The 27462-nt window shown below is 39.1% G+C and overlaps 1 protein-coding gene across 12 annotated transcripts in view; it reads left to right on the plus strand.

Annotated features, from left to right (window-relative positions):
• ELAVL2 (ELAV like RNA binding protein 2) overlaps positions 1 to 27462 on the plus strand; it is a 134883-nt gene that overhangs the window by 63595 nt on the left and 43826 nt on the right. For 9 of the 12 annotated variants that reach the window (XM_028165153.2, XM_057549440.1, XM_028165151.2 and 6 more), the window contains one exon: positions 9 to 252. In XM_028165153.2, coding sequence (XP_028020954.1) covers positions 9 to 252 — 244 coding nt within the window. The remainder of the gene's footprint in view (positions 1 to 8; positions 253 to 27462) is intronic. The other 3 variants (XM_028165155.2, XM_028165156.2, XM_057549443.1) reach the window with 1 other exon arrangement.

Here is a 27462-nt window from a genome sequence, read left to right on the forward strand (position 1 = left end):
GTTTTTAGCAGGTAATTGCTGCCATGGAAACACAACTGTCTAATGGGCCAACTTGCAATAACACAGCCAACGGTCCAACCACCATAAACAACAACTGCTCGTCACCAGTGGACTCCGGGAACACAGAGGACAGCAAGACCAACTTAATAGTCAACTATCTTCCTCAGAACATGACACAGGAGGAACTAAAGAGTCTTTTTGGGAGCATCGGTGAGATAGAGTCCTGTAAGCTTGTAAGGGACAAAATAACAGGTATGCAGTTTTATGTAAGGTTCCTCACGTGTAAAGGATTGTGTTTTAAGGTATGGGAAAATAAGTTTACTGCTTGTAAATCATTCAGTGCTAGACTTTTACACATCTAGATTTTCTCTCTGTTCCTGGCTACATCAACAGTATGAAACTTAGTTTTAGAGAGTTTCAAGTTTTCCTTTTAAAGCATAAAATAATATAATAACCAGACTTTTTTATAATCTGAACTATACAATAACATCTTTGAAAAATGCTTTAAAGGTGTGTGTGTGTCTGGAGCAGCAAGTGTCATGTTAACCTTTAGTTTTGAGATCTGTGAGCTTACATGATTTAGCATTTGAACAATGAAATACAGGGAGAATTGTTTTTTAGGAGAGGAAAAAACCTCTTAAAATGTCCTTTTCCTTAAGTCTCTGTAGTCCTCCTTATGTATGACCAAGTAAATGGTAATATTGACATTGTCAATACGTAAATATTTGTACTGATACAATTTGAGTTTGGTAAGATCTTAGCTTCTGGAAAAAGTGGTGTATGAGCGCTCCTCTTATAAAGATAAGAATGAAAAGATGAGTATTTGGCCTTTAATGATGATATATTTTAAATATTGGGTAGTGGAAAATCTCCTTAGTATTTTGTAAGATTTGACTAAATTTTTAGAATAAGGCAAAACCTAATTAAGGAGAGTGTTCTTGTCAGAGAAGGGTTAATGCTTCCTGCGGGAGTTGTTTCTAAACACTGAAAATGAATGAAGTGTAGACAGACTCTAGCTTTTTCATGTTACTGTTAAATTTGAGTGATGGTGTGTATTAAATGGCTTATAACCAAAATATTAAGCTAAATATTTGAAATGAGGAAAGGATACTTAAAGGCAGTTTGAGGAGTTGGACCAGGAGTCTGAACTCTGACTGGTCATATGACGTTGGTCAAGTCAACCCTTGGCTTCAGCTTTAGGTTTCCCTTGGTAAAATGAGGTAGAAGGCAGAGGAAGGGGTCCCTAGCTAATTTCTGAGGCCAATTCTGACTTTTTCTGAGATGGTACTTTAGCTGTTCTTTTATCAAGACAGCAGGGCTTATTGTCTCCAGGGTGATTTAGAGCTGTCACCTGGGCTTGGCCTCATAGTTGTTATTTACTTGAGATACAGATTGAGGTTCACAGAGAGAATTTATTCATTAAAATCAAGTAAACCAAGTAAAAACTAAGTAAAACCTGGTTGTCATCAATCCATACATAATTATATTGTATCTAATTATGTTACTTAGATATTCACCATGATTATCAGGAAGGTTTCTTTTTTGTTTTTGAATATTGATAATTGAATGGATGAGATTTTTCCATTCCTTTTTCCAAAATCAGTGTGAGCAGCATATGTAAAATTTATACGTGAAATTTATTAAAGAAACAGTTTTTGAAAAGTTGGGAAAGGTAGAGAACAAAGGCTTTTTATTACATGTGTCTGTCCTGGTACTGAATTTTATTTTATGTTTTTAGCAAAACAGCATCCTTTTATATGTGAATTTTGCAGTCTCTTCGACATAAATGTGATAAATGGTTTGAAGGTTTTGACATAAATGATGAGATTTCTGGTTTGATTGCTTAGTAGTTATTCTTATTATTTTAAAAAATGTTGCTTGACTAGGCATAAAGGTCACATTTTTTGTTATGGTAGATGAAAACAGTAAACCAATCATACATCCTTTGAATTAGGCATTTTCCACAGGAAACATTGCACAGATTTTCATCTCTTACCTCTGGTCAGTCTTGAATTATCTTACTCTTCTGTAAACCTTTTACTAGAGCTATTACGTGGCAAAATTGGATAAATTTGACTTCTGTATCCTCAGACTCTTTGCTTCTCTGGCTTTATGTGGAGGATGGTAGTAATAGAACCACAGCGCAGGGGTAATCTGAAAGAGTGCCTGGTTAGATACTTAGATACTGGCAAAGTGTGTTAATATTTGTTGTCCGTTTCTTTCACTCCCTCACCCCATTGCCTTTTCAGGGAGAGCTGGATAATGGAGGTTTCCACCATAGTGAAATTTCTGTTTAAGATCTCTCATAAGCTGAGTACCCAAGAAAACGAACAGTGAGCACCAAGGTCAAAAGGTGTTTTTTCTAAGCTTAGTTCCATGAGATTTAGTCATAAATACTCCTCAAAATAACTGTTCCTCTGACAGACAAGTTTGAGAAAAATCTGTACCCCGTAGTTTTTAAGAACCATATTGCAAATCATTAACATACTAAAAACTATATTAAAATCCTGCAGTAAAGAAACCAGTTTGATTTACAGTTCCCCAGTCTTATTTAATCACAGAACTCATGGCGGGGGTGTGTGTGTGAAAATACCTCCTTGACACTAGATTTCCATTGAACATGTTGCTTTGGAAGTCATTTGTTAACTGGTTATCAGAAAATCTGTAATTCTTCCATAAAACCTGTTCACGTCAATAAAATATGAGCATGTTTCATAAAATGAACATCCATGATAATGAAATATAAATTAAAAAGTTGAGTAGGCACATCGGAATACTAAGGACCGCTTCTAGCAACCCTGTTTTGATTTGGCGCACTAACGTCTTATTCTCGGTATGGGTTAAATCAGTATTTAGACGGGTCAGAATTGTTTAGCTTCAAACATAAAATTACCTTAGATTTTTTTTTGTTATTCTGAGTTTCTTAGTAAATACTTGTATTGAACAAAATAGTCTAGTACATAGATTTCTAAAACTGGGTTTTGAATTGTTGCACTTGGCAAAGTGGGCATATCTTCTGAAGAAGCTACTATTAACATATCTCTAAAAAGGTTTTGAAAGAATCTGTGGGGATTTGGACCCTGCCCTGTGGCGTTTAGCATTAGTGATCTTGAGCAGTTTTTCAGTATATGTTTTTAGGGTCAGGGCAGAGTTTCTCAGTCCCTCTCTAATTATCCAACTTATTCTACCTCCTGGGGAGCTACCAGGCCAGCTCCTGGTATCTGATTTTGTAGGAGCGGGAGCATTAATTGATTGGGTTGTAAGAAAACTGGGATCACTTTGTGGGAAGAAAATTTAAATCCCTCCTTTTCACTTTTCTTAAGTCTTTCCTTACTTAAATAATGCTAAAATTAAGAAACTGTATTTCAGGCACAAAATACCTAGTTAGAAAAGTATGTGCCTCTTTCCTAAGTCCTAAAAGAGAGTATATCATTTTTAGATTGTGTCAGTGTTAGCGAATTAATGTCACTATTTTGATAGAATGCGGATTAGGGAAATACATTAAGAAATGTGTTCAGTTTCAAATACAATTATCTTCTCTCTAGTCGAAATTCTATTTATTATGTTGTTCGTCAGGCTCTCGCTTTGGGCTTATGCCAGCTTTATGCTTCACCCTGTTTCCTATCTATAGGCATTAATTGTGAGAAGCTACTGCTGTTTGTACAGCTTAGCTGATGTCGGTCTGTCCCTTTGGTTCTCAAATGCACTTCAGAGTCCTTGACACCTGCTGATGCTGCAGGAGTGAAATGGATTTTATGATGCAGGGAATGAATAATAGAGCGTTGAGAGTCAGAAAAACCCTTGAGGTGACCGAAGCCAACTCCCTCACTGACAGGTGAGGAGAGGCCCAGCTTTGTTGACATGTTGAGTCCAAGACTACACATCTATTAAATGGCAGAACAGGGACCCTAATTCTGGTTTTCTCATTCTTCCCTAGCATGTTTCCTCCTTGCCTTTGTTGGAGGGCCAGAACTCACTCTTTAAAAACTAAGCACAGGACCAGCTGATGAATTTTTAGTGAGACATATAACTTGTACAGGGGTCACGAAGGGGCATCTTCTGGTGAGTGGTGAGTCTTCCACAGGAGGAGAGTGGAAGATTTTTGAGGGTCAAGGAGTGAGGGATACATAAAACTAATGAGAGCATCCATGCTTCTCTAGAAACTTTAAATCTATGGTTGTCAATTCAGATAGTCTAACCCTGTGATTCCCAAGTCTGGCTGCACATCCTTACCTGAGGGAGTTTTAAAAAATAAAGATTTAGGAGGCCCTGGGAATCTGTTGTCAGGAAAGCTCCCTAGGTGATTTGATGGGCAAGTGAGCAGTTTGGGGAATCATCGTCTTTATGGTCAGTAGAGTACCTGCATTGGAATCGCTTGGGATGACTGTCAGAAATGCAAGTTCCTGGGCCCTGCCCAGATCTACCTATGGAATCAGTCTCTGTAGGTAGGGCCTGGAATGTGCCAATTACCTGGGAGTTATTGACTTCTTTTCCTGAACATTTTGCAGGGAGATAGAACCAGGGATTTCCAGGTTTATCTGAATTCTGGCTGGAGGTGGGTGGGACAGGTGGGTGTAACTGCAGTGCCTAATTGTACGGCAAACTAAGTTTCAGATGCTGTTCCCTCCCGGGCTTTTGATCTCCTGGGGGTCAGGACTAGAAACGTTGAATGTAAAAAGTCACTGGGCTGTGTCTTTACTGAATGCCTGACCTGTCCCTAAAAGAGTGTGTGCGTTTGTAGGTATGTATGTATGCACGTATGTGTCTGTAAGTGTGTAATTAGTTTTCACAACTCCAGGATAGCTTGTTCTGTAGCTGTTACTTTTCCTTCAAAAAGAGGAGATAAGAGAATTATAGTTGAAGACCTCAGGTAATGAGTGTTGCTCTTTTTAATTTTGATATGATAGCTTCATTCTTAGCCTAGGAATTGCTTGAGGTGGGTCCTATGCTGACACCATAAGCTGCCAGTTAGAAGCTTTCAGACAAAATGGAAAAACAAAGGCCAAAAGAAATATATAAAAATACAAATTACAGGGGCCCAGAGGAGGGGAGGGGCTTTGCAGATGTAGATTATCTGTGGACAGGCAGTGCCTTGGATGGTAACACAGACCTCTTTTTTTTTTTTTTTTCCCCTTCCTGAGGGCCCATGGGGTAAAAATCTCATATAAAATGTGAGGGTTCTTAACTTATGTCCCTATTGCTTCCTGAGAACTTCAAAGTTAGTTTTAATGCTGGTTTATTTTATGAGGATAATGTGATTTTCAAACTTTATTTTGATGGCGTGATATTTTCCCCTCCTCTTTTTAACAAATATACTCTTGGCTCCTCAGGATTGAAACAGATAAGTGGTATGTTATAAGTCTAATGCATACCTTCAATTTAATAGCATTTTTTACTGTGATGAAGTCAGTCAGTCACAGTGAGCCCAAAGCTGTGATGAACACTAATTTGAAAATGTGGTTGTGTGCATCAGTTACAGTCTTAAGGTCAGCTGTTACTTGTAGGTATCCATAGTATCAAGAGATTAAGAATTCTGGGCTTCCCTGGTGGCGCAGTGGTTAGGAATCCGCCTGCCAATGGAGGGGACACGGGTTCGAGCCCTGGTCTGGGAGGATCCCACATGCCGCGGAGCAACTGGGCCCGTGAGCCACAATTGCTGAGCCTGCGCGTCTGGAGCCTGTGCTCCGCAATGGGAGGGGCCGCGATAGTGAGAGGCCTGCGCACCGCGATGAAGAGTGGCCCCCGCTTGCCACAACTAGAGAAAGCCCTCGCACAGAAACGAAGACACAACACAGCCATAAATAAATAAAATTATTAAAAAAAAAAAAAAAAAAAGAATTCTGATTCTTGCAGACAGGTACTTGAAAAGAGCTGGGTGGTTGGGTGGGTGGGTAGGTGGGTGGTGGTAGCTTAATAAATACCTCATTTTGCTGATTCTGGGTGCTATTTAATTAGAAATTTGGCAGGTATTCACAAAACAAGATATTCACAAAACAAGATAACTTGGCAGCACAGGGTTAAATGCCTTGATGCCTAGTGTATTAACTGTGGAATATACATTTGAATATGGCTGTCTTTAGATTTTAGTGGCTAAATTTGTATAAAATGAAATTTATATAATATGAGATGAAATCTACTTTTTTGTGGTATTGAAGAAACTATTTGTCTATTTATCAATGTATCTTTAAACCACATTATTTTTCCATGTACTCTTGTTTCTTCCAAACGTCATGACTAATCAGTCATTTAAAAAATTTGATGTTACTACTTGATGTTACTGGCTTTTTATAAAGTTTCAGGGAAAAACTTTAAAATTTATTCTTTCAGGTTTATTTTTCTCCACTCAGACCTAACTTGGGTGTTTTATAGAACAATTTTCAAAGTGTCAGTCTTGATTAATTTAGATGAAGGATTTCAGGATGATGAAATTAGAAATTTATAAGATTTAAGAAACCAAGTACGGTTTTTCTGTTTTTGTTTTTTCTTTTTTTAAAAAAATCATTGTCAAGGAGGAAAAACTTTCCTCTACCCTCTTAGTTTAATTTGAAAGCCCCCAATTACTGAACCTAACAAAAGATAGGTTATACAATGTTATATGTCCATTGTATCTCGGTGAAACTGGGGGAAAAAGGGATTAACAGAAGAGGCAGCACAGTTTTTAGTAATATTTCACATGCATTGGAGTTCACAGAAAAAAAGTGAAGCAAAGAAGTTGTTAGACTCTGGGGCTTATATACCATTTTAACAAAGCATAGGGGGTTTGGGTTCTGAGGGTGGGTAAATTGTAGGGGAGTGACCAAGAAAATATATAGGGGGAACTAATGGAAGATGAGAGCTATTTTAGCAAGGTTTATCTATGCAGATTCGTCTTGGTGCTGACTCTCCATCCCCAGTGGTAAGAGTTGCTCTCCTCTTCCTGGTATAGGAGAGGGGAACACCTTCACAAGGGAAATTTATAACCTGCTTTTAGGCAGAAAAGGGTAGGGCAGAGAAGAGTACTCTTCCTGCATCTGTTGATTCTTAATTGCCTTTAACTCAAAATATTCCTTATGCCTATAGCTGGCATATTTGAGGGGTGGCAAGGCATATTCTGACTCTCTTCACTATGAAATAAGTTTAACTGTCAGTTAGCAGACTTAGAAAAGTTTCTTCTTCTGATAGCCTGTGGTAATGAAACCTTAAATGACTAGTTTCTGGGAAGAAAAACATCTATTGTGAGGATATGGAAAAGTTTGAAGGAGAACCATTCCTGATTAATTTGTAAATCATCTGGATTTTTGTTTCTCTGATTTCTTTTTTTTTTTATAGTAATCTTTTATTTATTTATTATATTTATTTTTGGCTGTGTTGGGTCTTCGTTTCTGTGCGAGGGCTTCCTCTAGTTGCGGCAAGCGGGGGCCACTCTTCATCGCGGTGCGCGGGCCTCTTCACTATCGCGGCCTCTCTTGTTGCGGAGCACAGGCTCCAGACGCGCAGGCTCAGTAGTTGTGGCTCACGGGCCTAGTTGCTCCGCGGCATGTGGGATCTTCCCAGACCAGGGCTCGAACCCGTGTCTCCTGCATTGGCAGGCGGATTCTCAACCACTGCGCCACCAGGGAAGCCCCTCTCTGATTTCTTGATGGTGATCTTTGTATTAATTTGTTTTATTCCATTAGAAGGAAATGAAGAAAAGTATTGTAACTCTCAAAAGCAAGTTACACAGTTCCAGCAGCTTTTGAGGAATATTTACTGTGAAAATGAGGTTGAACCTGTTGGTTAAATGAAGTTTAGGAGTTTTGATTCTGTGCTTTCTTGGCCCTTGTTGTCACTGGGACTTCTAGGATGACCATACCTGTTTTGCCAATAGATTAGGAACATAGTGTTTTAGTGCCCTTGACTTTATTCCGTTATTAGTTTGATACAAAACATAAACTTTGTTAACATATGCAAATTCATAGAAAACAGAATACAATTGAAGTTCTTTTGTAAGGATTCACCTCTTGAAATTTAGCAAGATATGAATGCGTGTGTGCTCTTTGCTATTCCAGACCTTTCCACAGTGTTTCTTCTAGTTTTTGTTTACTTTTACATCAGAAAAGTATACATACATACATACATCTATACATCAGGTGGTATAGAATAGAAACCATTTTCAATTTATTACTTAGTGGCTGTCATCATAATGATGGAAAAATGTAGATGAGAAAAAAGATGAACTAAATGGAAGAACATAAAGAACAAATTCTGATCCAGGAATCCTTCTTCTTTTTTAAATCTATAGAATGCTAAAATTCTGTTTCTCAGGTATGCAATTGATGTATCAATCTGCTTTTCTTTTGGTGGATTTTACTCTATTTTACTGCCTTATCTGTTACACTACCTTAGCACCAGCCTTTGCTTTCTTAACTTTCTAAATTATGAGTAGAGCAAAGTGTTTTTCTTTTGCACCTATTGGAACATTTCCTTTTAAATATTACTTGAACAGAATAGTTGATCGTTGAAACTAAAGCTGTGCTTCACAATTTGCCACCTTCTTTTGAGCTTGTTCTACGTTACTTGACTTTCAAGTCCACTGCTGCTACTGAATTTTGAGAGCTGGGGAAACCATCAGAGTGTCCTTTCCAGCTAAAAATGCTAACTTTAAAAAATATTTTCTGTCATTTTACTTGTGAGTGTCTTTTGATCTGTCAGGCCTATGCAGTGGCTCGTTTAGCATGTTTTACTTCTTTTTTTTTAATCTAATTAATTAATTTACTTATGTTTTGGCCGTGCCACGCAGCTTGCGGGATCTTAGTTCCCTGACTCAGGGATTGAACCCGGGCCGTGGCAGTGAAAGCATCAAGTCCTAATCACTGGACTGCCAGGGAATTCCCTAGCATGTTTTACTTCTTAATGTGTCTGGTTTTGCTTCTTAAAGTATCAGAACGTCAATTTTTGACACCATTGGATATCCTTTTTGTTGGTCATGGTATCTGTCATACATTTTTTGAGAGACTTCAAGCTGTAAAGCAACATTGGCAGCTCTTCCAAGTATTGTGAGGAAATGGAGCCTCATTTAAAACTATCTTTTTTGTGATCTAACTACTCAGTAGTCTCTTACATCATATACATCACCGTGGGTATTTGAGGGGTGATGGCAGAGGCCATGGTCTAAGACCTGCTGTCCTCCCTGTTGGAGGACCCCTGCCCATCCCAGAGGGTCTTAGACACAGCCTCCCTTGCCTGGCCCAGCCCTACCCTGAGCCAGAGCACAGGGTAAGTGTGTTCAACCAGAAGAACCAGGAGGGCTTTCCTGTCTTTCAGATCAGCCTGTCATCCACTTCTAGCGTGCTGTGCCCGTGCTGAAGAAGTTCATTTCTTTGGAATCCAAAGAGCAAAAGTTGCACAGGGTTCCCTGAAGCCTAGAGCCTCTGGGTGGGGCTGAGTGGGAGGAGGGGAGACAACCATCTCTACCTCTTGCAGCCCAGGAGACTGACCATTTAAGAAGAAGAAGAAGAAGAAGAAGAAGAAGAAGAAGAAGAAGAAGAAGAAGAAGAAGAAAGCAATATTCAGTTTAAACTGTGTTGATAAGCATTTCTTCCCATCTTTCCATGTGAAATGGACTTTGAATGCAGGGGTAATAGTACTTACCAAACCCCTATGTACACTAGGGTTGTTATTAGCTTAGATTGGCATGAAGTTCTTGGGATTAACACTGAAACAAAATGCCTGCTATCTTCAACTCTCCTGCTAGGGAGGTGGGCTCATGAGCACTACTTTTAGAGGTTTTAGCCTAGAAAGAACGCGTTACACTTAAGTTTAAATCCCAGCCTAGCCACTTACTTTATATGAGCTGTTTGACTCCCAACTTGAGTTTCTTCCATAAAGTGCCTAGCACGTTGGGGTACTCTCTCTCTCCCCAGTCCCTTCTTACCAGTTAATATTCATTTGGTTAGAAGACAGTTGCAGATGTTGTTTTCTTTGGGTAAACTGATTTTTGAAAAAAATCTCCAAATAAATCTGTTGTCTTAGAATTCTTAGATTTTCTCATGATGTGGGAAGTTTGCAAAGCTTATTTCCTGTTCTTTGCTTTCTAGGTGATTTGACGAACAAAATTGATTTTCTAGGGGTGGGACAAAGTGGGAGTAGGAAATACAAGGCAGGACTTGGGAGCCCAGAAAGATCATTAATGATATTACACCAGCCTCTCTGAACTAGAGCACTGGAGTATGGAGTTATTGCTCTGTGTGGTATTGGGTGAATGTTATTCAGAATGAATTAGCTTGACTTAAAATATGGAGGTACTCTAAGCCAAGCTTCCCCAGTGGAGTGTTATTGATCTGGAAGGTCCGCAAGTTGTTAAATTGAGCCATGAGGTATCAGATAGTTGAAAACTAACTGAGGCTTGTTTTCACTGTTACTGACAGCTTCTTCCTTAAGATTAATACCCCTTTAATATAAATTGTAAATACCAGTACTAAATATTCTAATTTCATAAAGTAAGGTTTTCAAGTAGAGAAATAGAGATCTGTGTGTGTGGATGTTAAGAAGCCCAGTATTCCTGTAGTGTTAGCAGATCAGAGGACTTAGAAAAAAAATTGCTGTCCCTTTGTTTTCTTTCTGTTGAAATATTCATTGAAAGCATTTAAAGCATTGCTTTATTCAGTCATCACAGATTTTACAGATTCTAGTTTGTGTAAGGGGGGGTGGCGATTTCCATGAGGGCATGGTTAACTTAGCAGATGCAATTTTACATCTTGTTTTCCTTTTTTTGTTAAATCCTTATGCATATTGTGAATTAGAGTTTATTTTTAGCTCTTAATGAGTTCTTTTCTCATCATTGTACTTTTTGTTGGAACTCTGTTTTCTACATAATGCTTTGATTTTGAAGGGGGAGTGTATATGGCTCACAAGTCTTGTATCCATCCCCAATCCCCACTCCAACTCAACTAGAATTTGCATTTTTTTCATTTGAGGCAATAGAGCTGGTTATGTTACCTTGTAGAGTAGATGTGGTGATGCCCTTGACTCTTCACAACCTGTTTGACCTTCGGGATTTATCCTGAGAAAGTCAGATTCTCCTTTTAAAGTAAGGTTTAAATGAGACATATCTGCATGTAAACAGGTAAGCCAGAATCATTTCATTGTATTCAAGGTCACTGGAGCCTGAGGGAGCAACTTTATTTCTTCGCGTTTTGATGCTTTAAATCCAATCTTAAGGAGTCACTGGGTCATTAACACAGTGGCCGCCAAGATACTATGTTCTGAATCCTTCTTCCTAACCCTGATACTTGTCTCTGAGAGCTTTTTTCATACCACTGAAATGAATTATAATTTGCTTTTAGTCCACTTTAAAATGTGTCTAAATAGGCTGGTTATGGAGTGTCAAATCAATTGATATCTATTCTATAAAATGAAGGCGCTTTCCTAAATGATCTGAAATCATATCTAGCCCTAGAATTCTGTGACCTTTCTCTTTTGTGAACATAACTGCTAAGTTAGCTCTTCTTAAGCATAGTGCTTAGGGATTCTGACATGTATTCTGACAACATATTACCTTTTCAAGCAGAATGATTTGGGATCTAACATTTAACCTCAAGATATTTAACCAGGGTTGTTTTTAGACCCTTATATTCTTGGTATTTCTGGACCTTTGTTTCAGGGATAAATTCCCTTCATTCATGTTGTAATCAGGTTAAAATACAGAATTGTCAATACTGATTTGTTACTGTGTTTTTTTATCAATACATTTCCTTTTGTAAGTGCTGGAAATTGGAAGCCTTTTCAAAAAGGCATGATAAGGTTGTTCACTGCATTATATTCCCCAATTGCATATTTGGGAACATTAAAATAGACCTAATGAGCTATTAAAAATCAGAATGTGGAATCTTCTGAGCTTAGGTTCCTTGATTTTTTTTGAGATTTTAGTTCTCTGAGTGTTTATGGAAAACAACATATGTGGACATAGCCATCATGTAAGGAAGTCATCTAGTATTCTTTCCTGGTTTCTAGAGCTGGACAGCAGACTTTTAAAGAGTCCCTCCCCCCTTTTTTGGGGGTGGTGGTGGTGGTGAGATACTGCAAATGAACTTAATTTAGTGTATACAGTTCTTAGGTGATTTTGGGTTGGTGAAAGTAAACATCAAAGAGGGAGGAGTGAGGCTTAGCTGCTTCTCAAGACCAAATTCTGCACGTACAGACATCTAGCAAGCTGGCCCTAAGTGACTGATACAGTTACTTTGCAAGCTTAATGAAGTCCCAGTTCTCTGTTCTTTTTTAGGTGCTTCAAACACACCTTTTATGAAATGTTCACTTGAGGCTGACAGCATTCCAGAGATGGGGATCTGTGCCCTCTGTTTGAGTCATGCAAAAGGAAATCCTTCTGAACAAAGGCTGAACCCAGGACCATTTCATATTTAGGGGTCCTATCCATAAGGGTACAAGTTAAAGCCACCTTGGATTCTTGTGTCCTGTTTATACAGGGGTGGGTAGTGTCTCTAAACTACTTTAGCACATCTGCATATCTTGAATACCTTTGATTTTACCAATGAGACCCCATTTCTAACTCTCATTACACTAATTAACAATAAGTAGCTCAAGGAACAAAAACCCATTTTGACATTCAGTATACTAATTAGCAGAGAAATGGTTGTTGATTTAGATATGGATAGTAGATAGTCTTGTAACTAGTCACTTTTGGAGGTTGGTCCTTACTTGTGTTTTGCTAGTTAATTATTCCTGGACTGTGTGTGCATTCAGGATAGTGTGTTAGATGACCACTCCTAGGATTAAAGCTTAAAACTACTGGCACATAAATAACATCACACTGATTCATGACAAAAAAAAATTTAATTGTGGTAAAATATATATATAACATAAAGTTTACCATTTTAACCATTTTAAGTGTATAGCTCCATGGCATTAAGTATATTCACAGTGTTGTGCAGCCATCACCACTCTTTCTAGAACCAGTTCATCATTCCAAACAGAAACTCTGTACCCATTAAACAGTAACTCCCCACTGTTTCCCCCAAGCCATTAGCAACCACCATTGTACTTTTTATCTCTATGAATTTGCCTATTCTGGGTACCTCATATAAGTAAAAAGTGAAATTGTACAGTATTTGTTATACCAAAGTACTTTATTTTTCATAAATTATTTTATTTACTTATTTTTGGCTGTGTTGGGTCTTCGTTGCTGCGTGCGGGCTCTCTCCAGTTGTGGTGAGCAGGAGCTACTCTTCGTTGCGGTGCATGGCCTTCTCATTGCGGTGGCTTCTCTTGTTGCGGAGCACGGGCTCTAGGGTGCACGGGCTTCAGTAGTTGCAGCACGCGGGCTCAGTAGTTGTGGCTTGTGGGCTCTAGAGCACAGGCTCAGTAGTTGTGGCACACAAGCTTAGTTTCTCCGCGGCATGTGGGATCTTCCAGGACCGGTGCTTGAACCCATGTCCCCTGCATTGGCAGGCGGATTCTTAACCACTGTGCCACCAGGGAAGCCCTACCAAAGTACTTTAAAAGTAAATTTTACATTTATATATATATATACACACATACACATATATATATAATTTACTTCTAAAATACTTCAAAAAATAATATATATAATACTTATAACATATATATTGTATATATAGTAATTGTTTCAGGAGATACTAAGTTTCTTTGGACCATGGGCTTTTCTGCGTATTTTATTTCCTTTCATTTCAACTTGCCTTTAGGAATCAACCCCTCCCTTTGAAATAATTTCTTTGTCTTCAAACTTAGTTCTTGCCAGTTTCCCCATAAAAGGAATATCCAGGTAAAACAGTGAATTTGTGCAGTATTTAATCAGATTGCTCACTACTTGCAGGGACTTCATCTCGCCCCTTTGCAGTGGTCCAGCCTGGTTCAGGCTTGTTTTCTTCTTGTGGAAGTTGCCTGCAATCTCCATGGCATAACGGCAGGCCACCTGGAAGAAGAGGCAGTGGCACACACGGTAGATTCAGAAAAGAACTAAAGCAGCTTTGCTCTCCAGCAGTTTTCTCTGCCTTCACACTTTTTTTCTGCTTCCTCTTCTCCCAGAGAGTCACAACGTCCAGGGATGACCGCCTGTGGGGTGTCCTGGGACACAGGCCGATGGCTCCAGACTTCTTTCTCTTTATTTCACTTCATCCTCTCCTCCACTGAGAACCTGAAGGAAATCTTGGCAGAAAGCTGTTGCTCAGTAGAAGGAGCCAAAGAGGGAAAAATAGAAATTCTCTTCTATAGTTTTAGCTTTTCCTTCCATTTTTCTTCCTTCCCCAGCACTCCTTCTACCCACCCCACCCCACCCAATCCCACCTCCCCTAAAAAAAAAAAAAAAAAAAAAAAAAAAAACCCAGCCAGGGACATTCCTTTTTAGACCACAGGAACAATTACTGTAGTAAAGAAAGCCTTAAGCATCTTCCTGCAGCAACTCTGGGAGACAGATGCTGATGTCGGTTGAATTTAGAGGCAGGTGGTGGCCTGTTTCTGCCTTTACATTATTTCAGATTCTATGCTACTGAGTAGAGCAGTCTTCCTTTAAAATTTTTGGTCTCATATCTTGGCCTCCTGCCTTCTCTGTTGGCATCTGCCAGATGCCTGCTGGCTACAGGAACATCATTCCACGCTTAGTGACTGTATTTATTTTCAAATGCTGGCTATTGACAACTTAAGAGCAATTCCATGAGTTGAGACTTCAGAAAGGCTCCCCCGGTGGAGGCTTTAATAAAATAATAAAAAAAAGTTAATACTTTTTATGGTTTAAGGTCTTAATTCAGGCTTCATGCAGACTTCTCCGCACTGCGTTCTTTGTGGGGAGCTACCAAAGACCTCTTATTGGGTTAGGGAAGATGTTCCTCTGGAGCTGTAAGTTCTTGACTGGTATTAGTGGTGAAAGTGACTCAGGTTAGCAGCCTTTGTATAACTAAGAATCTTGGCATGCTGGAGAATATCAGCCAGTGTTGGGTACTTGATTTAGGGTAGTGACTATCTGTTAAAGAGATCCTGAGTCACAACATACTGTGATAATGTAATTTCTTACGTTATTGGCACCTTATTTTTAAGGTGTGGTAGAGGTAGAGGGAACTGGTCATAGTTTGCAGAGGGGGATGCAGAATGTTCTAAACTGGTGACTTTCTTTTGTTTTTGAGCTAGGAGTTAGAAGCAATGCTTCCTATATGCAGGGGATGGTCTGGTCCACTAGTGATTTGTTGATTATTCCATTTGATGGTCAATCTTTGAAGCAGTCTTTTATTTGATCAGAAATAAGAGAGGTGTTTCTTTTCAGTTTGTATGGAGAAATTTGTAAGACCCTTCATGGATGCAAGAGAAGATTGTCTCTCTGATTTCATAAGACCATTCCATATTGAGGTATTCTCTTTCCTGGTGTACAGTTGGTGGGAGTATAGTTCCAGAAGCCAAGAGACAGGTTCTCTCTGTCCTTGCCTTAGTATAGACAAGGGGCCAGTACGGGACCCAAGTAAAATCAATTAGGTATTTTCTCCCAAGACCTCAAGGAAGTGATGGAAGGATGAGATGGTGATGGTGACCCATCTCATCAGACTGTGTGTTTTAGATCTGAGATGATGGTGGTTCTTTTCACTACTTAGCCCACTGGAGCCTGGTTCCCAACCCCTATTGATTCTGAAAATTTCTGTGCCTCTTCCAATAAATTCCCTTTTGCTAGTTAGCTAGAGTCAGTTTATGTTACTTATAGTATAGAACTCTAGTGAAACAATTCTTGCTTAATTCACATTTCTGTCTCTGTGTGCAGGAGTTTACTTTTCTGCACACCCAAAAGTAAGCTTACTGATTTTTTTTTTTTTTGGTTGACATCACATTGACCCATAAGAAAGTAACTTTTGAAATTGCTTAGAAGTCCCTGTTTTGAACTCACCGTCTTTCCACACAGGGCTGTCAAAGAAGGTGCAGGTTCCAGGCCTCACTTTCTAGATAACATCTTGTTTAGACCAGAAAGTTTTCCATTCGGAAGTTATTTGAATCAAAATGGGAGATTGGGCCCTTTTTTGGCTCAGGTCATAAGATATTTCCAGTTAGTTGGATACCTTTCACACCTATATCATTCTAACATGAACTTTTAGTTCTTTAACATACCACGTGTGTTTAGCTAGATTCTCTAAAGCATCTATGATGTGGAAGAAGTTAAGCTGCAGTCTGGAGTCATCAGATACTCAGACATATTACTGCTTCGTAGGGATAAAGGTGTTGTGATTTTTATTTTTATTTTGGTTTGTTTGGAACAGCTTTTACCTCTGATGGAGTCTGAGGGTTGTTGTTTAAGGACTATCTTTCACTTCTAACAAAACAATTACCCCTTTTTGTACGGTACTCTTTATTGCCAGTAACCCTCCAGGGTTCGCATCCTGAACATTTTCCCAGTGTCTGTAGGGTCACAGTTTTCCCTCCTTTGAACCTGCTAAATTTGTAATAGCTGTAATAGATGAACTGCCCAAGCTGACTGCTTACTTGCCCTGAGACTTTTAGCTTTGAGGAAAACAAAAGCTATTGGTAAAGATGTTTGTCTCTGTTTTGTGAGGTATATACGTATGTGTATTTTATAAAGTCACTTGGCTCTATCTTTCAAAGAGTTGACTCATATTTGATTCACATTGTCATTGGTGGAGGAAACGGAAGTTCTGATATAATTATGCAAAAGTCGTAGGTGCAATGAAGATAATTGATATTCTGTCCTAAATAACATCTTGTGACTTCTCCCCCATTTCATTATGTTTTGTGGTCACTACTTTCCTCCTTGAGTGAGATCACCAGTAGTAATGGCATTCTCTGTGGTCACTCAGCTGGTTAATCTTCAGAGGTCAGTAATGTTTGGTGGCTCCCGTATAGCAGCTGATGAGAGGCATATACCTTGTAGAAAAACAGGCTTGCTTGTGAATAACCTTCATTTATTCCCTCTGCTTACTTAGTCATCATTTAATTAAAACCCCTTGGTTTCTAGCCACGTGGGGACATAGGTATGCTTAGAGGCATTAAATTTCTGTGTTCCATGGAGTCAGTGGTATACATCATCAGTATCAATTTCTTTTGAACAGTCTTCAGTTCTCTTCAAAAAGATCAAATTCTAGTTTTATCTTTATTTTTAGTATTTTTATTTCTAATCATTGATGCAGAATCTTAACTTTGTTTGAAATAATATCCGATCAATGTTATGTTCTTACCGTGCAACCTGTTAAGATATTTATGTAAGCTTTAGAGGATTAGAATGGGATTTCTGTTCAAGTAGCTTTAAGTAAAAACACAGCATGGGGGTGGGAAGAAGGATGGCCTGGCCAAGATATTACCAGGTTTTAGGAAATGATACAGAAAATCTTTGAATAACACCTTAATTAGGCTGTAGATTCTGCATTCAGAAAACAAAATCCTGTGGGGATTGTAAAAATCTCACTTAGCTCCTGGTCACTTGATTTGAATTTCCTTAGAAATTTTGCTTCACTTTTTTTTTTATCCTGGATGAAAGTGATAGAAAATTAAACTGAAGGAACACCTTAGCTTTGTAAGGAATGATGGAATCAAAGGCTTAGGCGGCAGTCAAGATTGGGAAGTAATTATATCTTATGGTAAGATTTAAAATTTGACCAAGGACAATTATTTGACGAAATTTGGTAACTAATATAGTTATCACTATGGTTAACCTTTAGGTTTTTTTTTTCCTGGATATTCAACCAGAAGTCTTGAATTGCTAGGAAAGAGAAGAAATTATGGGTTAATTCCCATGTTTTAAGAGTGGAAGGACTATAATTAAGATGGCCAAGTAGCATAGAATACTTAATTGAATTTTTAAATTATATGTTTGTAATCTTTCATATTCTGGAGGCTTATGAAAAATAATGTGCCCCTCTTCCTTGCTTCAAAAGAATGCTGTTTAGAACCAGTCAATCTTTATCTGAATCTTAACTGAATCTCAGAGATGTCTGAGGTTTTTACACATACACAAGTCACAACTGTAAGATGATAAAGCTTTTTAAACCATAATACAAGTTTTACTTCCTTTAGTTTTAGATGTATGTTTTTTAGGGAGGAGCAGAGGATCAAGAACTCAGATAAAGTATAGAAGGCTTTTGGGTTAACGAAATGCAATTCAGAGTACATATATGTGTGGCTTCTTGCTAGGAAATATTTTCTTCCTTGAGGAAAGTAAGATTGGTAATTTAGGTATATATGGAATACCATAATAATGTTAGTGTTTATTAAGAGAACTAGAATAAGCCTTATATTTGGGAATAGGACTTAACTAGTAAGTGATCTGGCAGCATACATAAGGTTTTCAAGTTTTTCCCTAAATACAGGAGATTAGTTTGTAATATATAACTATTTAATGTCCTGTTGCTTTAAAAGACAGCAAGTAAGAAATTGTCAGCAACAAAATAGGAAAACTCCTCGACACTAAAGGTTATTGCATACTAGAATGAGCTAAAGACTAGTGTTCAGTGACATCTTTATTTGAGTGATGTACTTGTAGTCGACTACCTAGTGTTTTGTACAGCATTCTCCTGAGTAGGATGCTCTTTAATGTGACTGATTACAGGTCTGAAATTATCTGTGAAACTTACTTGACAAGAGCAAGGTAGATTTTGTCACTGATGAGGTATCATTTAATGGATCTAGGTCTTAGACTTAGCAGGAGGCCATAAACTCCTTGACCCCTTTTCTTTAGGGGACACTTGGTGGCAAAAAGATGGATTAGTATGAATGAGAGCTCTTTTGTTACCTGTCTTTGCCCTAATCTTGAAATGTGTTTGTAGAATTATGCAATATGGCCCCTAAAACCTAGCAGCTCTGTCTGTAGAAGTTACCTTCCCACATCCAGAGGGTCCTTAATACTAATCTGGTGCCGTAAAAACACAGCACCTTCCCCGAGAGTGAACCTCAGATATGAGAATAAGCAAGTAGTCCAGTAACTTTAGTAATAGCAGATGAAAGAAAACATTTTAAAAGTTCCTAAGTTGAATTAAAGTTGAGATGCTCTTCTTGAATAAAATTTTTTACCTGCACCCTGCTTGTAGATTCGTGGGTACATGAGACAATAAAATGGTAATAAGTTAAGAAGATTATTTTCGTGTTTAGGTTTTTCCTGTCTCACAGGGATAATGTATCCAGGAGTTAGCAGCAGTGGTCAGGTATACTACTAAGTTGTGGACTATATGATTTGAATGTTTCATTTTTAATATACTTTTAGTCAGTGGTAAAAGACACACCTCTCTAGTTCCATGTGATGGTGCGTTTGCTGTGATGCTGGTGTGGGCAGTGCTGCATCACCTTTGTGTGCTGAATGATTGTCTAGGCCAAATCTATTAAGCATTTGCTTTTTTGTCCTTGTGTTTTTGTGAATTTTTAATGTTAGAGGATTACAGGACCTAATTTTTTCAACTTTTAAACTAGGTGATTGTGGAAGAGATGCTTCTGTGTGATATGAATGTGGCAATTGCAAGAGCTAGCCCCTTTTGTATTTCTGTTTAGAAGCCATCTGTTAATTGGTGGAGAAATTGCACTGGGGTCTCAGAGTGGTTTGCTGTAACATAGCTGTCCCTTAGCAAGAAACAAAGCGGATATTTATTTTTGTCAGGGCACCTCTTTGACTTAATTGTAGCCATGGCTCCCACCTGACTTGCAGCCTTTACCACTTTTACCGTGTCCTGCTCAGCTTCCTCTATAGATTTTGTTCCATTGGGATTCTTTCCTCTTTACTGCTTCAGAGAGGGCTTTTTTGAGGTCCTTGAAGCTGTATCTGCAGTATTTAAATAGGTTTCCTTTATAGTCAGCATTTATACCCTAACCTGCCAAAACACAATTGGTCTGTTTGGGGATTTCTCCTAAGTATAAAAATCAGTGCTTTTGTGTGACTATTTTAAATTGAGGGGGAGGAAAAAAAACCCTGCTCCTCACATCGTCTTGGAAATGTAACTGCCTTTCTTTATTAAAATAGACTAAACAAAATGTCCTGTACAGAGAGAAGGAAAATCGTATGTTATTTATACCTACATCTTTGTGTAGATTGGGGACAATGGATTCCTCTGGAATTTTACTTCCTTTGTTGTTGCTAAAAATACCACTAATTTCATTCTGGTCTGTCTTTTTAAAATAAAATGAACTAAAGTGGAGAGTTGTCCCCAGATGGAAGGAAACCTTGTTACTTGCATGGAGGATACTTTATCAGTGATGCAGATAAGAAGGTGAAATGATATGTGCTTTTACTTTATTTGAAACTTTCTTTTCTTGATGATACAGTGCTATCCAGTGTCTCCTCCTTAAATGACCTGGCCTTCCTCCCTCCCCCTCTTTATTTTTTGACTTGGTATTACCATATTATATGTAAAGGAATTAGATATGTGTGTGAATACAGAAGTGGTGTGTAACTTCGTGATTGCTACACAAAATGTCAAAGTGAGGTTTGTTAACACTTTGCGCCCACTTAGGGTAGTTATTAACACTTTCACTCATAATAGCAGCTTACCTGGGAGTTGGGGAGCATTCAGGTACATATGTTTTTATAGCTTTGTAAAAGAGATCTCAGAAATCATAAGCCTTCCGTGGGGCAGTCATCTTGAGTGCTGCTTTTTGTTGGCTGGGGGTTTTCTATACCCTGTTAGATTCATAGTGAATGAATATTTGAGAGGTCGTTAGGTGGGTGGTTCTGCATTCATGTCAGGGTATTAACCTAAGATTCTAAAGGTTCCTTGTGTCTTGTTACTCTTACGAAGGTGAGACGTTATCACGCCAAGGAAATACAGATCCTCCTGGGGCTTGAGGGGTTGCTTTCGATTCCGATCCTGGCCCTTAATCTGGAAGACCCTCTGAAGGAAAAGAGTACTTGTTCCGAAAGTTCAGTTTTGGGGGAAAAGGCCACGTGGACTGAGTTAATCAGGCTCATTTTCAGATATGAGTGTACTTGGCAGGGGCTCAGAGAACTGTAGCGTGAACAAAAGTTTTTGTGGAATAGGAGAATTAGGAATAGAAGGTTTGGGCTGGGATTTGTCCAGATGAGAAGTTTGAGATTGAGGATTGGGGCGATTTGTAGGGACTTGTGAAAGATATGATGGGTTTTTATCCTCTCATTTTTGTCTTTTTAGAGATCTCTGGGGACTTTATTGAAAGGGATTTGGGGTCAGATCCCCTTTCTGGGTTGTCACGGCTTCTTCCCCAGGAGTCTCCTTGATGCTAGACCTGCATCTCCTTAGTGATTGTTCAAGCCGCCAAAGTTAACCTCCATAGGTTTCTCTCGTGTGTTTCATCGTCATTTCCTGCTTGGTGCATCCTACACTATGACCACTACAAGCCTTTACATGGGGTGCCCCTGTTCTCAAGATGGAGGGTCTGTTCTTACCTCTGCACAGACCACTTGTTGTTCAGTGCGCCTTTGGGCTAACCAACTCCTCTGTACTTCGCTACCAATTAGCTCTTCTCCATATGCCTGTTTCCACAGTTTCTCTGACAAGAATCTCCTAAATTTCACCTCCTCTGTTTGAACCAACTAAAGCCTTCTCTTCAAGCTCATCCTGGTTAAGCATGAAACGCCAGTGATTAAATATAGGTGTTCTGTGTTCATTAAGTGTCTGCATCTCTCTTGGTTATTGTCTTGCTTTAAATTTTTGAGCTAAGATCTTAGAGGGCAGAGACCATGTGGTACTGATCCCACCTGCTTTTCTGCAGCTAGAAAACCATGCTATGCGTGTGAAAGCATTTCAATGCAATCTGCTGATGAGGGAAGTGTCTTGTGTGGGAGACGAATTTGGCAGTAGCAAACACGTTTGGCTTTAGCCATAAGAATTGCTTTCTGAGTTTCTGGAAAAGGAGTATGTAAAGCAAGTCCTGTTTTAAATGAATATTTTTGTAATGCGGAGATCTCTAATCTATGTGTTTTGTAGTGATGGATTTGTTTTGAGGGTTGAAGTGGTTTATGTACCTGTGGGGCGATAAACGTTTTCGTGGTTTTTTCTTTTAATACATAGTGTCTTGATGGACTGAGAAAGAATGGTGAAGTTCCAGTCAATCAGTTACATGACAAAGAACAAGAAAAACAATGCAGGTGTATTTGGAGAGTATGAATATCCTGGTTGAAAAGTTGTGTACTTCGGATGCACAGGACTCTGCCTCAAAATAATTCCCAAGCTTGGCCAAAGGCAATGAAATGTATGCCGAAAAGACCGAGTTTGTATAAGTCAATTATGGTTTCGAAAACTACACTACCACTTACCAGCTACCTCTGTGCCTTTTGAGCAAGTTAGTTAATATCTCAGGACCTCCATGTTTTTACTGTAAAATGGGTTACAGGGAGCTTTGTTGTGAGAATTAAATATGTTGGCTGTATGTAATATAAGGCTCATAAGTTGCTTGATAGCAGTCAGTAATTAGGTAGTGGTACTGTTTGCTTCCAGAAAGCTAGATAAAAGCATTTATGGGGCAGTGGGAACAGACCTCTCTTCCAGACTTACCGAGCTTTTCCTATTGGAAGGTTTTGGCTGGTGAAACTTTAACTTTGGGGAGAGCGAGAGACTTTTTAAAAAAAAACCATTATGTGTTCAGGAAGAAAACTTACCCTCTGTAACAATTTTTTTAAGTCATGTGGACCTGGTGGGATTTGCATGGTCTGACTAATGTTTCCCATTCTTCTGGACAAAACACCACACCATAGTGGTTTGCAAAACTCTCTTATACAGCTCAGAAAGGGCACTGGGCTAATTATAGTGTTTAGGGCCTTTACGTTTTTTTTCTTGCAATATCTAAATTAAAAAAATCTCTTACAAAGAGAGAAGCACATTAAGAAGCTGTACTGCTTTTTGATGGACTGCTTACCGATTTCCGTGTGTGTGTAGATTGACGCCAGCTGGTAGTGCAAGCAACAGCAGATGCCCTTTTTACTACTGCAGTTGTTAACTGGTTTCCCTCTTTACCACAGTAATATTTTGAGGAATATAGTTCCCTGGCCCTGATCTCAAATGATATTTATTTGAACAACTCTACTGCTTTTTAAGTAAGCACAAAATAAAGCAGATAACACAAGCCCCTTTTTGTTTCTTTGGGTTTTTTTGGCCGCACCCTGCGGCTTGCGGGATCTTAGTTCCCCAGCCAGGGATTGAACCTGCGCTCTCGGCAGTGAAAGTGCAGAGAGTCTTAACCACTGGACTGTCGGGGAATTCCGCACAAGCCCCATTTTGTGTGTGTGTGGCAGGGGAAATCTGTATAGAGTTAATTATAAGTAACAAAGAAGTGAGACTATTGTAGCAGACTCAGATCTTTAACTGAGAGTTGATTTTGCCCTAGTTCAGGGTATGTTAATATCCTAACTTTTTTTGAACGGTAAGGTCTGACTTTCTGGCCAATTAACGGTTTTCTGGCTTTTGCTCTCACCACGGGGATAGCTCCAGTGTTTGAAGGTAGGCCTGCTGAGTTTTCTTTTAGAGCAACTACCTAAATCAGTGAGTAATGAGAACTGGTTTTTTGTTTTTTGTTTGTTTGTTTTTAACAACGGTGTTGAGATGCTATAATATCTTATTCACTTTTTCTCAAGCTAGAGAACCTGGTCCAAGTTAAAGTCTTCTCCTAAGATGGGTGTACTAGAAGAAATAGTTTATTTTCCCACTTTAAATAAAGATCATTTTTCCTAATCTTCCTGGTCTCCGGTGCAAGACATCTTAGTACCCATATGCACTATTTGAGAATTTAGAGGATTTAATATGCTGTTCTCAGAAGCCTAAGACTGAATTGTGTGGGAGTTCTTAATGTTGTCTGAAATGGTTGATGTATTAAGAACCCACAGTTTTGCCAACTTAAGCAAGGTCATGCTGCATCGCCAGCAGATTCATAATTACTGGGACTGGAACTATAGGAAAATGGAGCTCTACCAGTTGTATAATCGGAGGACAGACATGGCCATTAAAATTAACTCAGTAGGAATATGCTCCGGTGCTGAGGTCATTAACTGCTCCTTCTCGCATTAGGCTACTTAGGTAATATTTACCAAGTGATGACTATTTACAACTTTGATTTCAGCAGAAAAGTTATGATTTAAACTCTTCTATGTTATCTCAATATATCTGTGAAGTCCTGAAAACCATTTTAAAATATTGGGCTCTTTAGTCGCAGGCCAGCTTTATTAGCAGTTGGGTAGAAGATGAGTCTTCTAGTGAGCCATCTGTTTTCTGTATTATGTGAGTGTCTAGGTTGAATTCTCCATCCTGGTGATAATCCCTGGTAATATCCTTTGGGAAGCTGGTAAAAATGCTCCGAGCTTTCAAGGGAGTCTGGCTTGGTCTGTAGTAATAGGATCTCACCAGTTCTCTGCCTCACAATTTGATCTTTCCCATCAGAGGGCGGTGAGGAGGACCTGTTTAATTTGACCTGAGTTAGTTGAATATTTAAATGGAAGGACCTCCTGCATCTGGCATCTGAGGAGACTCAGGCTAAGTCTGGAATTAAAATTTGGAGAGACTGGAGAAGATTACATCCCTCTGTTCTTCTAAGATTCTCTCAAAGCTTTCCCCTGATGTGTGGTACCCACATGGTTTTGTTACACATCAGATCTGAGATGTTGAGAAAGCTCCTTTGTAAAGTCTGGTGCATGTTGTTGTGGTGCCAGAGCTGCAGTGCACAGCCTGTCTGAACAGACACACAAAACCAGTGCCCAAGAACAGAAAGTCCGTCTGAAGAAACACAACACATTTGCAACTTCATTTTGTGTTTGGGGGAGGAGGGAAGAATGGTGTTAGAATGAGGGAAAGGGGTGGGTCTGTCTTTAAAAACAAAAATTGTGCCCCCTTGGAGTGAAAACTTGTTTTCCTAAATCAAATTATTTGCTTTTTTTGTTAAGGGATGCAGTTTTATATAGGGACCATGTTTAGAGACAGTGTATCTTCCCAATTTGCTTTTTTGTTGTTGTTAAGTGTTACATTATTAAACCTCAGCTTGCAAATAGTCTTGCTTGTCAGAGAGGACCATAGTGACCTGTTCCTGCTTACTGGGGGATTTAGAAAAGAGTCATGCTGCTTTTGTCCTTTTTATTTCATAAAGCATTACTACTGCTCTAAATAAAATAATAGATACACATCAATCAGCATAGTCACCTTTTATTGTTGATTCAACTACTAGGTTTTTACAGAATTCACTCTGCATTTTATTTGACTTGTACATGAATAGTCTCGGCAGACTTAATTATATTAGTGAAAAAGCACTTTCAACAAAATTATATGCTGACATCCCATAATTTATACTTACAGATTTGTGAAACAGATTTATGTAAATCTATCAAGTTACTCTAGGTGACATTTTTTTTTTAAATTGAGATTTTATCTAAATGGTATTTGTAGAAAATTTTCATATGAAAAATTTTACATGAACTGTTTGAAAAAATGTATCTTACATCACTCCCTTATAAAGACAGAATACTGTAACATTTGAGCATCTTGTCTCCTTTTGTTCTGTAACCATCTGGTGCGATGTAGGGACATGGGGAGCATGTTTATAAGGGCATCTCTCTTCTAAACCGTAAGTTCCTGGAAGGCAGATGGCTGTTTCTTCGTTTGTTTATTCTTTTTTTATTAGCTTGTTCGTTCATTCATTGTTTCAATGAGCATGTTAATAATCTATGCTAGGGTCTTTTATATCAGGAACTATGCTCAGCTTGCCCTTGCTCAACAGTCTAAGGGAGGGGACATCCAAATTGACTCAATACCCATATGTATTAAGATAAAGGTGTATAATATAAAGGCTGTGGAAGGACTAGGGAGGGGCACTGAACAGCGAGCATTGGGAGTGGGACAGATTGTGGCAGGAAATGGTCTCAGAGAAAGTCCTAAAGGATTTGTCAGGGCTGGCCAGTTGGAGATGTGTATTCCAGGCACAGGGAACTGATGATGCGTTTCAGGGTATATGTACGTATAGGAGTAGTAGAAGTAAGCAAGAAGCTGATGATGACCTTGGAAACCAGAGTGTGATTGGGATTTTCTTCTAGAAGGATAACCCAGACAACATTACAGTTGAGAATGACTGGTTTTAGAGTTAACAGGAGTCTAGGGAAGGGATGATGGGTTAGGATATTGTAGCAATAATCCAAATTAGAATAATACGTGAGGACCTCTGCTAATGCCGAGGAGCTGGGGATGGGGGTGGGGGCAGATTTAGCTGGTAGAACAGACGGGATGTGATACCCCTATGGTAGAACTTGCACTGAAATGGATCTGCTTGCACAGCTTCCCTGGTAAACTATGAGCTACTTCCTTGAAGTGTTGGATCAAATGTTACCTTCAGGGTGGGGCCTGCTCTCACCACTATATTTAGGTCAGCAGCCCTGACCCTGCACTCCAAACTCTCCTCTCTCTGCTTTTTTTCTCCTTAGCCCTTAGTCTCTCATAATATATACTGTAGAGCTTGTTCTTTTGTTTCCTTCTACCAGAATGTGAGTTTTATGAAGAGGAACTTTTTGTCTCTTTGCTTATCCTCAGGGATTAGCAAAAAGTAGATTTTCTATAATCATTGAACAAATGAATGCTGAATGTTGGTGAGAAATATGTAGGATGACTTTTTTTTTTTAAATTTATTTTATTTATCTATTTTTGGCTGTGTCAGGTCTTCGTTGCTGCGCGCGGGCTTTCTCGAGTTGCGGCGAGCGGGGGCTACTCTTCACTGTGGTGTGCGGGCTTCTCATTGCAGTGGCTTCTCTCGTTGCAGAGCACAGGCTCTAGGTGTGTGGGCTTCAGTAGTTGTGGCACACAGGCTCAGTAGTTGTGGCTCGAGGGCTCTAGAGCGCAGGCTCAGTAGTTGTGGTGCACGGGCTTAGTTGCTCTGTGGCATGTGGGATCTTCCTGGACCAGGGCTCGAACCCGTGTCCCCTGCATTGGCAGGCAGATTCTAAACCACTGCGCCACCAGGGAAGCCCTGGGATGACTTTTAATTTTTTATTTATTTATTTATATTTATTTTTGGCTGTGTTGGGTCTTCGTTTCTGTGCGAGGGCTTTCTCTAGTTGCGGCAAGCGGGGGCCACTTTTCATCGCAGTGCGCGGGCCTCTCACTGTCGGGGCCTCTCTTGTTGTGGAGCACAGGCTCCAGACACGCAGGCTCAGTAGTTGTGGCTCACGGGCTTAGTCGCTCCGCAGCATGTGGGATCCTCCCAGACCAGGGCTCGAACCCGTGTCCCCTGCATTGGCAGGCAGATTCTCAACCGCTGTGCCACAAGGGAAGCCCTGGGATGACTTTTAAATACAGAATTTTATTTTTCACAATTCCATGTTGAGAAGAGTCTCACTTAATATTGGTTGGATAAAATTAAATTTATGTACCAGGTTTGTAATCAAGAATTGTGGTGATCTATTGCTTTTACCTTTAAACCTGAGGGGGTAATTTGATATTCAGAACATTGGTAGTCATGTGAAATAGAAAAGACTAAATAAAGTGACCTTTGAATTAAATGGGTCCAGAAGATTGTGTATTTTTAATTAAAATATGCAATTAAATTTGTAATTAAAGTATGCTA

The sequence above is a fragment of the Balaenoptera acutorostrata genome, chromosome 6 (genome assembly GCF_949987535.1).
Source record: "Balaenoptera acutorostrata chromosome 6, mBalAcu1.1, whole genome shotgun sequence".
Classification (NCBI taxonomy): Eukaryota; Metazoa; Chordata; class Mammalia; order Artiodactyla; family Balaenopteridae; genus Balaenoptera; species Balaenoptera acutorostrata.